The sequence below is a fragment of the Corvus cornix genome, chromosome 4 (assembly GCF_000738735.6).
Source record: "Corvus cornix cornix isolate S_Up_H32 chromosome 4, ASM73873v5, whole genome shotgun sequence".
Classification (NCBI taxonomy): Eukaryota; Metazoa; Chordata; class Aves; order Passeriformes; family Corvidae; genus Corvus; species Corvus cornix.
The window spans coordinates 56,110,736-56,123,270 of NC_046334.1; the positions used below are offsets into that span (position 1 = coordinate 56,110,736).

The 12,535-nt window shown below is 38.1% G+C and overlaps 1 protein-coding gene across 7 annotated transcripts in view; it reads left to right on the top strand.

The window, feature by feature from the left end:
• Window positions 1-12,535, top strand: part of KCNIP4 (potassium voltage-gated channel interacting protein 4) — a 400,171-nt gene that overhangs the window by 100,658 nt on the left and 286,978 nt on the right. The window contains exon 1 of one of the 7 annotated variants that reach the window (XM_010401844.4): window positions 3,631-4,109. The exons of 5 other annotated variants lie outside the window; for them this stretch is intronic. In XM_010401844.4, the coding sequence (XP_010400146.1) occupies window positions 4,022-4,109 (88 nt within the window). In that variant the 5' untranslated portion in view covers window positions 3,631-4,021. Of the gene's footprint in view, window positions 1-3,630; window positions 4,110-12,535 lie in introns of those variants that run through there. One more of the 7 variants, XM_010401850.4, reaches the window with a different exon arrangement.

Here is a 12,535-nt window from a genome sequence, read left to right on the forward strand (position 1 = left end):
TATATGTCACTTCAGCTTCTGCTGGTTATTTTTATTCTCAGACTGGCAAACTTATATTTGGCATGCACTGTCATCGTTAGTCTATGGCTTTCTTTTCATCAAATATCTGTGATGGCTTTTTTTTCTCTCCCTAAACCATTATATGTGCTTTTGGCATTTGAGTCTTTGCCATTGTTACTTAATATGACAACAACCAAATTTAATTTCTTCTTGAATGTTTTAAGAGATGTTTTGCCTATTTTTTTATTAAATAAAATCTGAATTTAGTAACTTCTTCTCTCTCAAAACAAAACTATAATGCTAGCTAATTCATCATTATTCACCATTTAATGCCAGGATATTGCAATGGTCAGTTATGCAACGCGCAATGCTTTTGGGGTTTAGATTTTTTCTTTTTTGAAGGAAGAGTCAAACACATTGTCCCAGGAACCTAAGCAATCTAAAAATCATTGGTTTTCTTTACTTTTTTAAAAATTTGTTTTCATGTTGCAGTTAATGTATTTCTCTTTTGGTTTGTTCTGTTTTATAGTGAAATACTATTCCTACACAGGAAAAAGTAAATAAATACTGATACATACCTTCCAATAATGACCAGCTCTGAACTACAATATTGGTGTAATTTTTTTCTTTTGTAGTGTTAGACTAAAGCTGTATCAGTGTGTACCCTCCTCTAAGGATGGTTAGGTCGCACTTCAGTTGCCAACAGGTAGGCCTGGGGCAGAGAACTGTGATGCTGAGACCCTAACTGAAGTTATAAAAATGCATGTAGAATTTCATCTATGGACTGAATAGAATTTAATTTCATACATTTTTGGTTTTGCACTGCTTTCTTCCCATGGTGACAAAGATTTTTAAGATTTTTCTTGTAGCTTTGTGTAGAAACCCTCAAAGGAAGAAAATATTTTATTGTTATAAATTTGTTTGTCCTGACTCTGCTATAGTATGCTTTGTACATTCAGGGAAATGTTTACATTTTGCTTTTAAACTTGACTGCAGTTGTTGACAGTCTTTTACAAAAACTGCATATGTTTCCTTCCTAGTCATTTCATTCTTGCCAAGTACTTCAAAACAAAGTAATTTTGTATTTTATATTATTCTAGGAGCCCATGAGCTGGACTTAGTGAAACGATTTGAAAATCCAGTTTACAAACAGCTTTTACTTTTTCCTTCCATTTGCTTTTCCTAATGTCTGAAAAAACCCCTTCTGTTTTGTTTTATTCCTCCTCCATTATACTTAAATAGTGGTTTTTCTAAGTACCTGGTTCCAAAGTCTGGAACTGATTCAGTTCTACGAACTGATCCAGACCCTTCTGACATTAAGAGGATCTTTTTTCAATGGGTTTTAGTTCAGCTCTTTGGATTATGAATTATTAGGAATGGACCGAGCTTGTAGATATAAAAAAGTATTTATATACCTCAGTGCAAAGAGACTGGCTCTGACTGAGGACCTTAGTGTGTCTCATCAATTAAAAAAAATTAAAAAGGTGTATTACCAATATAGAGAAATTGATATTGTCCAACTGTCCATCATATTATTTCACTGTATTGTTAAAAAGTACTATGGTAGTTTTATTACCGTTTTCTATTCTAACTTTCCTGTGCCCTTTTCTCTGATTTGCTCTCTTGATTTGGGAGAAAAAACCTTTAGTCTTAGTCAGTCTTTTCTGCTGACCAGAGAAATATTGGGAGATAGATTTAGATCCAAAGCTATCAAAATACTGCACTGATTGTTAAAAATATCTTGGTGAAACTAGTCAAAAATCTTTCATGAACTCCTCCTTAGGTAGCAATTACTGTTATTGGTGTGTTGAAATGTAAAAGCTTAGGAAACAGTGTCAGAACTGATGCAGTTTTGTTTGTAGGTGTTTTTTGGGCGGAAAGAAGATCAAAGCATGGTGTTGGTGATACATGCTTATGGCTTTAGAAAACCAGTATTTCAGTTCTTTAAGCTTCAGTTATTTTCAGTTCCTTATTTTGAAGCAACACTGCTAGTGAAAATTCTATAAAGCAATTGGAGATGTCAAAGGATTAAAAAGGTCAAGTACTCCAGCTGAGAACCATTTGCACTGACCCTTCAGTCCTCTTCTAAAGAAGAGATACTAACTTAATGGTTTCAGTATCTCTTTGCCTCTACCAGCTATTTAAGGAGTTTTCCTTGCAGAGACCAGAGTTCAGAAATTTGTAAGGCACACTGGCATCTCCAATACTTCAGAATCTGACGGGGTTTGGGGGTTTGGTGGTGGAGGGGGGGGGGGGGTGGTGGTGTTTGGGTGTTTGGTTGGGGGTTTTTGTTTGTTTGTTTGGAGGTTTTGGATTTTGGGGGTCTTTTTTTGGGAGGTTTTCTTTGGTCAAACTGTATTGTGTTTTTTCAGAAGAAACTGTGCCAAGAAATTAGTTCCTGCTTAAGATGAGTGGCTGTAGGAAGTAGTACGAACATAAAATACTGGAATTTGCCCATATCCTTCTCAGACTAATCCCTGTGTTGGAGTAACCTGGGGGCTTCTGTGAGATATTTTATTTTGGTTCTTTCCATTATCTGTGTAGCCTCACTGGAAGCATAAGACAGCATGCTTGTGCTTCAGATAGCAGACACAGAAAACTGTGTCATCTAACTGCAACTTTGATAATGCTTTGATGTATTGTGTCTAATGTATTTATCTCTGCGCACTCCACAATATAGACAATAGCTTGAAGATGTGCATTTGTTTATTGTAATTTTTTAAAGGCGTTCACCAAAATGTTTTATGGTCAGTGCTGTCATTAAAATTAGATCAGTCGATGATTTTCTTCTGTTCAGCTTTTCCTTAATGGGTTGTCTTTTTTTTTCTTTTTAACTGTATTAGGCATTACATATTGCATCACCCTCTAATGCAATAGAGCTGTTCTCGAGGAGGGAAGTATTCCAAGGGAAACGAAAACATATATTCTTTGGGTTCTGTGGTCATGGATGAAGACTATGGAAGATCATTTTTATTAATAAGAAACACTTCTCAGCAAGTTGGAACACAATGAATTTGTAAGGGAACAGTAAGGCGTACAGGTAGCTTCCGAGACTTCCTTGGAGAGATCCTAACCACACAAAGCTAACTGTGCCAGAGCCTATTTCCCAGCTGCCGCAGGTCAGGGAGCTGGAAAGCAGGGGCACGTCCCCGCACAGAGCTACCAGCTGGGTTTCTGCTTCTTTCTTCCTCTTGTACAGGTGTGCAGTGCCCCGGCCTTTCCATGACCTTCAGACAGGCTACGGGGCCCGAGGCCGACATGCAAGAGTGCAAGTGCAGTGGAGCCCCGCCAGCTCACACCTCGATTACATCCCCGCAGGTCTGGCACGGGCAGGACCGTCCCTCGGCTCCGCCGTGCGCGGCCGGCCTGGGCGGGGCTCTGCTCTCGGCTGGGCTCCCCCCGCCCAGCGCCACGGAAACGGAGCAGTGCCGTGCCCGGGCCAGCTCCCACCTGCCCGCCCGCTGCTCGCGGGAGGAGCGCCGAGCGGAGCGGCTCCCGGGGCGGTGCTGTGCTGCCTGCGTGGGGCGGGCACCGGCACCGCCCCGCCCGCCGGGCTGCGCGCCCGCGGAGCCGCCCGCGGCCGGGGCAGCCGTGGCCGCGCCAGTGCCTGCGTCGCGGGTCCGGCCGCGGCGGGGGCGCCCGTGGCCGCGCCAGTGCCTGCGCCGAGCCCAGCCGTGCAGAGCCGCGCTGAGCCGTGCCGTGCCCTGCAGAGCCGAGCTGAGCTGTGCGTGCAGAGCCGTGTCCTGCCCAGCCTTGCCGAGCCGTGTCCTGCCCAGCCCAGCCGAGCCGAGCCGAGCCGCACCGCGCTGTGCCGTGGCAGCGCCCGCGCCCCGTACCGCCGGCCTCCGCGGGCGTCCCTTGCGCAGCCACCCGAGGTAGATCGGCGGGAGCTTGCTCGGCCGTGAGGAGACGGCGAGGCGGTGTGAGGCTCTGAGCTGCCCCAGAAGTTTGCTGGCAGAAACTATTGCCTTTACTGGCAAAGTCTTCAGGCTCTCCTCAGAGGAATACCCCATTGCCTAAGATGAGTGGCTGTAGGAAGCGGTGTAAGCGGGAAATATTGAAATTTGCCCAGTACCTTCTCAGGCTAATCACAGGTTCTCTTCACACAGGTAATGACTGTTTTTCTCTGTAGTCGAGCTGTTCAGCATGATAACAAGAGAATTGCCTAAGGATAATCTAGGGTTGTCATTGTTTTATATTATCATTCCTTTCATCTTATAAATAATAATAAAAGAAGATCTGTGAACTACTTTCTGGCTGAGTATAATGAAAACAGCATAGTCTGATGTTACAGTGTTTAGACAGTCTGACATTCGCTAAGCCTTTACACACACAAACCCAAATCGGGATGTGAGTGTACATGCTTACACCTGTCCACCTGTACATGTTAAAGGTACTGCAGAGAGGACACATTGGTCATAAAGGATGAATCTTACGGTTTTTTTATTTTCACTGTTTCTTGGGCTGATTTACTTTGACAAGCACACTACATTCTTTTTCTCAAAGGCTTGGTTTTGCTTATCTAAAGATGTAAATCAGCTGCAAACAGTCAATGTGATGTTATAGTATCTTGTAGGGAATTTTAAATAACACTTGTGCTTTTGCCCTTAAGGAATTTGAAACTTGGTGGTTGTCAACTTTCCTTAGGTAATTTTTTTCTGTAACCTTGGACAAAGTGTGCAGTACCAGGGAAGGTTTCTAAGCTAGACTGAGCAGATGCTGTAGTTTTCTTCTTATCACTTTGGAAAAGATACTTTTCTCACAATTCAGCATTTTCTATGGTTGTTCTCAACAGCTGACAAATATGATAACTTACATGATGTCATTCTGTATTTATAAAATATAATTGTGCTTCTTTCTAGACTTCAGTTACTTTTTTTTCCCCTACAGAACTGCAAGTCCAGCATCAGCAGATAATATCCAGTTATACTAACATGATTGTTGAGAATTAAAAGCCACTTATTGAAAGTCATCTGACAGTTTCAGCTGGTCATTTTTGTTTGTTTGGTGGTGGTGTGTTGGTTATTTGTGGTTTTCGTTTTGGCACTGATGAAAAGATTTGAGAGCTAAGTTGACTCTTCAGTAATTATTGGAAGAATTGATGCATGCAATTAATCAGATTTGGGATTACAATGCTATAAAGGCCATAGCACAAACTGGCAATGCATACTTTATAGGATGCTTGTAACTTATGGAAATCTGACAAAGCTTTTTAATAACTTTGAGTATCTGGTAACAGAATTTCCCTGCCTTTATTTTCTCTATCACTCCTAGCCTATCGTAGTTTCTCTTTTGTGAATTACATCAATTCAGATTTTTCTGAAAACAGTCTTCTTGCTCCCGTGGGTTGCTATGGAAATTAAATAATATATGATGCAAGAAGAAAGATGTGTTAGAAATTCATACCAATACTCCTTTCACAAAGTCATCTGAGCTTTTCCTTTCCTATCTGGCGAATGATGCACACACACTACGCTATTTTTCAGACTGACATTTGTGCTGCAACCTTTCTGAGCTCACAATTCAAAACCATTGTCAAGACTTGCTGTGGATACTGATTCATATGCTATCACTAAAGTTCTTTTGTTTATAATTAAACAGCTCATTTTCAATGGTAAAAAGCCAAGTGGAGTGGCCTTTAACAGAAGCAAGCAAGAAAAAAATCCCCATTCATAGGAAGAGCTGAGATAGTTCCTTGGAAATTTTCAGTTTGTTTTTACTACAGGTAGTGGTATCTTAGTACTCTTATTAAGCTAATAGACTTTGTCATGTTCAAATTATATGGCAAACAAGATAATATTATAATACCTGAAATGCTAAGGGAGGTAGAGCTCCACTGTTATGCTCTTGCATAGCCCAGTCCTATTCAATAACCTCAACTGTTGCAAACCAGTTATTTTTCACCCTGGAGAATCTAATGCAGAATTAATTCTGTTGATAATCAGTTGATAATTAATGAAGATGAATGAGAAAGCCTAGTGGAAAGTGTTAGAAAGTTATACTTCCTATATTAAAGATACTGCTGTTTCTATCTTGAGCATTCAAAAATTTAGGATAGGTATCAGAAATATAAAAGTGTGCTTATTTAACTTCTTAGAAGCAGTCAATCTCCTCACGCAAGCGACCAATAAATTTCAAAGTGTAAATGTTTACTAAGGAGCACAATGGTGAACATAATTTAATTTCCTTGTTGATATGATTTGGCCTCTAATTTCTTTTTCAGGTGTTCCTTACTGCTTAAATTATACTTTATAGTTTGGAACTACACATTCTCGAAAGTACTTGCACTGAGTCTAATCCATCCCTTCTTTTTGTATGGATAGGCGTGTTGAATATATACTTAATCTACACATTGGTACAAGCTCTGCTGCAGCTGGTGTGATTACATTGATCAGAAAACAAAACAAAGTGGTATAGGAGGGAGACTGGGTTTACTGGCTATGGGCCCAGCTAAGGAGTCACTGTTGATTACTGGTTTTATAACTTGTGTTTCATAACCATTAATAGCCCTACAGACCTGTTCTGTGGTAAATCTAAATGTGTAAAATAAAAATTATTTCATATAGCAGTCTGTATCATACATAAGCATGGACTTGTGCTTAATAGTCAACTCAGCTGGAACCAGTATTAATGAAACTACTCCCTTGCTTGAAGGTAAATGCTGCATAAATCTTTACAATGGGTTTTAAGTGACAGTCTCTGCATGAATGCATACAGATCTCTCTCAGTTTTTTTTTTACAGCAAGTCACTATGATTGATAGCAAAATGTAGTGAAAAGAAATAGTCTTTTAAACAAAGTTTTTAATTTTCCATGATTTCTGTTATATAGTAAGTTGATGTGTTTCCACAAGTGAAACATACTGCATCAGATGCTTGAAGATTGCAAACCAAATGTCATGCCAATTCCTACTTTGTTGCTTCCTGCCTCTTGACTTTCAAGCAGCTGGTCTTTGAAACACTGTCGTAAAATCTTGGCACTACTCTCGAGAATGTTTTAGTTTTTGGATGCAACATGGATTTGCATAATATAAATAACAAAATAAATCATTGTGAGATCAAGAAGTAGGTCACAGGTTATTTTAAAATGGAGGAAAAGTGATTTCAGAGCAATGACTAGGAAATCTTTCTTAACCGTCACAACTGATAAAGTATGGGGAATAAAGAGATGATAGAGCTAAAACAGTCACTGAATTCAGTGGTAAATTTTCACAGTTATGTCCCTTTCAGGCATGTTTTTATTAAATGCCTGATAAGACCTATTAGGTGTCATATAGGAGGCCAGGTTTTACAGGACAGATTCAAATTCCCAGTTGGCATATATGTATACAGGGAATGAAGGAAGTGAGAACAACCCTGGCTATGAAGTTCTACTCTCTCCAACAAACTGAAGTAATCTCACTCTTCTAGGCTTTTTAAAATTAAGTTACGGATTGATGTCAGGTTTTTTGACTTTTTTAGATTTTCTGGGGGGTTTGTTTGTTTGTTTTGGAATATCAAGATTGATGAAACTGGTATAAAGAAGCACTTACCAAAGGCTTCATATTTTTCTTAGGTAAAAAACCCCAAACCAGTTAGTGAATGCAGATTGTACTTTTTGATGTCATGTTCTTTGATAAAACAGATTATCAAAGGTAATTTCTAGTCCTTCATTTTGTCTTTTTTTTTTGCACAGAAATTTTTTCTGACCTACTGCCAGGAGAAATATATCATCTGAACATAGATCTCAACCTGTGGGAGGCCTCACAACTGTACTGCTCTGACTGTCCTAGTTCATGTGCCTATTGCTGCCAAAGTCTGAGACTGTTTAGGACAGTAGTTTATTCTGAATTCTTTCAAGGGCTGCTCCTTGGTAAATCAAAGAGGAATCACCATTTTTTGAATGCAGGTTACCATATTCCTGTAAATTCTATGGTAAATAATATGAGAAGTAGAATAAATTAAAAGACAAAAATAATTCAAAATATCAAAATAATCTTAAAAAAAGTATGAGACCGAAAGAGCAGATGAAAAGACTGTTCCCCTTTTTATGCAAACAGGATATAACATAAAATTATTTTAAAAGGACCTTTTAGGTTGAAGATGTCATGGAAAAGCTAAAATGTCAACATTCATGGGAAAACATAGGTTTAATGTGTTTCCAAATGCCTTTTTTGTATTGCTGAAATATTTCCTTTTTCTTTTTTATTTAATACAAAATCAGTATTATTTGTCAACCTAGTTAGTATTTTTTCATTTATTTTTAATAGGAAAGAATTCCAGATTCAAGGTTGGCATCTCTTGGGTGTTGCCTATGAGGTAGTTTGAACCTCTGGATTTTCGGAACCTTTTCCTATACAGAGGTGCAATATTCTCTCTATGTATAATTTCACAAATTCCAATGTGCAAGAGTGAAATATTTGCCATGTCCTGTTTAGGGAAAGAAGTGTCGTTAATTTAAAAGTAACCGATCCAGATTTCATTTGAAATTCTGCATTGTACTTTATGCTCGCCCAATTTCCTGACCAGGATTGGCAACTTTTGCGGGTGCTGTCTTGGAATTCATCTACCTCTGAAGGAAATCCCTTCAGTGGAAGGGTGTGCTGGATACCACGTGTCAGCAAAGTGGGATTTTGAGTAGGTTTCATATAACAGCTGACAGAGGTGCCTGAGTATAAAATATCAGACACTGAGAGAAAAATATCTGAAAAAACACCAACCAAACAAAATCTACAAAAACTCCCTCAAATTTTTTGGGTTGTTTTGGTTGTTGGTTAAGTAAATATATTAGTTGAATTTTGCCTGAATTCTCCTGTAATATGTCTAGGAATTTTTGTTTATTGTATTGTGGAGTACCTGGCTTTTGAAAACACTTTTCTTTTATATTATGCTATCCCTGTATATATTATCACTCCAATAGGCTTTTTGTTTAGAATAGGCTGTAGTGCAGACATTGCTCTGAGACAAAAGACCAATATGTATTGAACTTAGGAGCAGGCAATGTGAAATATATTCTGGGAAAAGCTGAGAATGCCTTAACTTAATGCACTTATGATGCATTCTGCTTCGAATTGGAGAAAATTAAAGATACTTATTTTGTTCCCTCAAAAAATCTATCCTACCTATATGCCTGTCACACGCTGCAGACTTACTGTGAACTTTCAGCAATTTTGTAGAAAATTGCTCAGATTTCAAGTAACATAGTTTGTTAGAAAATGTATTATAATAAATTACAGTTAAGCACTCAAAAATTATATTTTTTTCTCCTCTTCAGAAATGGGTCTACATAGACTGCCTTTGCTCTTCCTGGTTTGCATCTCAGTGTTGTGCAAAATGTTTCAACTTCAAGTTTTATAATCCTGCATATTCGAGATAGACTCAACTTCACAGGTGCATGAAGTAGTTATGGATATCTCGAAGTGGGGCATCTAAAGGCAATACCCTAATCTTTAAACATATTCTCCTAAATATGTTTAAATATTTTACTTGGCTCATGATTTTTAGACATTAACTCCACCATATAACCTATTTAAAGAAGATTTTTTTCCAGATCGTTCCAAAAGAGCCTTCACTGAAATCTTAAGGCTTCTTATGGTGTGTTAATTGGAAAAGGACAAAGTTACCATGCTGCATACTATTTCTGTTGAAAAAATTGAGGTTTTAATCTCTCATTCCAAGTCTGAATCTTAATTATAATGAAAGATACAGTTCAGCTTCTCTTGCAAATGACGCATTGGAAAGCATCCTGTGGTCATCCTTCATGATCTTCCTTTTATAAGTCCTATGTTCTGTACTGTTGCTCTAAGAGTCCAAACTACTGATGCCATTTATAAAGATAGTATTAAAATTCAGCTGTATGTAGGACACAGCACTTGATATTATGTTTAAAAATATTCCTAAAGGAACTCTTATAAAATTACCAAATCATGCAGACAAAATGTTAGGAAATGGCAGCATTAAGACTGTCTCAGCCTTGTGCAATATAATACAGTTCTTCACTGTGTGTGTACTTTTCATTTAATAATTGTACAGAGTAACTTGGAGTATAGAAGCAGCAAGGAGCAGGATATATTTGAATTAGAAATTTGGATGCAAACTGAAATAAATACAATCTTGGAATGCACAGACTTGTTTTTTGGTTCTTATGTTTTTGTTCCTTTTATAGGGACTTTCTACTGTAGATAGACATTGTGCAATGATTCTCAAAGACAGTAAAATGACAGATAAAGTTTGATGTAGCATAAAGTGAAGTGGTATGCTGGGCAAAATGAGCTTTATGTCTAAATGAATAGATGGTGAGCTTACTATTACTGGCCGGAGACAAAACCCTGGGGCTGATAAACGTGTGAAATTCCTTACTAAAGGGTGTTGTAAGTGCAAAAAGTTCTGCATGAGTCCAGAGGGACCAGCTAAGCAAGGAGTTGGAAAACAAACCTGTTGGGACACACTATCTAGATTAAATATGTAAGAATTTCCCTGAGATGAAAAAAGTCCATGGCTATGAAAGTGTTAGGGGAAAATGTTCGAAGTGCTTGTTCTGTTTCTCCTTTTCACTGGGCTTACATTGATACCTGTTGGTGAAGACAGGATACTGAGCTAGATGGATCCTTAGTCTGAACCAATACAAGTAGTTCCTATGTTTTTATATTGGTAACCTGCATTCAAAAAAGGGGATTCCTCCTGGATTTACCAAGGAGCAGCCCTTGAAAGAATTCAGAACAAACTACTGTCCTAAGCAGTCTCGGACTTTTGGCAGTGATAGGTATGTGAGCTAGGACAGTCAGAGGAGTGCAGTTGTGAGGCCTCCCACACCTATGCTCAGATGATGTATTCCTCTTGGCAGTAGGCCAAAAAAAATCTCTGTGCAAAAAAAAGACAAAATGGACTAGAAATTACCTTTGATAACCTGTTTTATCAAGGAACATGCCATCAAGAAGTACAACCTGCATTCACTAATTGTTTTGGTATTTTTTTACCTAAGAAAAATATGAAGCCTTTGATAAGTGCTCCTTTACATGAGTTTCATCAATCTTGATATTTAAAAACAAACAAACAAACAAACCCAGCCCCAAAAGTCAAAATAAACTTCTCTGGGGTCAGGATGTTATCACTGCTTCAAACAATGGTAGAGTATCACAGTTCAGCAGCTGTAATTCTGCGTCTTTTTGTTGTCAAATAAGTGATCTCTCCTGAGCACCTTCCTGCAATTGCCAGAAGTTTAAAACAGATAGTTTACATGGAATCATAAACTGAATATGAAGTCAACTGAATTAGTTTTTCAGACACTGATTTACATCTTACTAATAAGAATTACTGCATGTGTTTTTTGATATATTGGGTTTGTTAGGCTTCACGATGGAGTAGCCTTAGGCTAAATTCTATGAACTAGTCCATAGGAAAATGTGTGTGTATATACTTTTTTATGTCCTGTAGTTTTAGATACCCTGAAAAGGGATTAGAAGTTCTAGGGATGTTAGAAGAAATGAGTATGTAACATCTAAAGCAGGGCTAGCTAGGGATGATGGATGCATCCTATCAGTATCGATGTCAATAGCTGATCATTCAAATGGAGGTTTTAAAACCCCAGTATTTTTGGACCTGCATCATAGTTTTATTTGTGGCAGTTAAGGGAAAGATACAAGCTAAGAATAAAAATGAGAAACCATGACAACCTTATTCACCCAAATATGACGATATATGTATGTACATTAGTGACTGCAGTAATAACGTGTATTTTAACTGTTAGTTTCATGGATGGCTGTGGATAACCACATCTTCATACTTACCAGTCTGCAAGGGCTATCTTAAATGTGAACCTGTATTAACAGAAAATGTTTTCTCTATTGAACTGTTTAATTTTTGAATTCTGTAGAAACATTAGAGATGGATAATGGCCAATTCAATACCATATTTGGATATGAAGTTATTGGCCAATCTGGAAAATGGCAGTGATATATTGGCTTGGAAATACATGGGTACTGAACTACCTGCTAACAACACTTCAGTCTTTAACTGGTTTTTATGTGCAACTGGCTCTGATACAGCCAAATAGAAACAACAGAACTGATAACGCTGCTTTGTGCCTGGTGAATGCCAGCCTTATGTCCCATTACACTGGCAGTCACCTGTTTATGTGCAATAACACAGTGACCCCGGTTGTCACCACCACTGTTCTCTTTCCAGGTATGGTGTGGAGGTGTTTACTTGCTTTACTTAAATCCGGTGTTTTCAGACCGGATTAATTTGTAACATTTACGTTTGTGTTTATAACCCAGTTAATTTAAATTCTGCCTATGGATTTTTATGTGTCTCTGAATTGGTGAACTCTTCACTTGCCTCCTGTCTCTTCATGATGACAGCCTGTCATGGAAGACAATGCAATTCACTGTAATATTCCTTTCATTTCCAAAATTAAAATACTGACTTTTGAAGTAATTTAAAATAAAACAAACAAATGAAAAACTGTCTGGAATTAAACTCCTGAACTTTTCACTGCAAAAAGCTGTAGAAATCAGATAAATTCAATTTTTTAAGCATTAACTAAGATATTACCTTTAT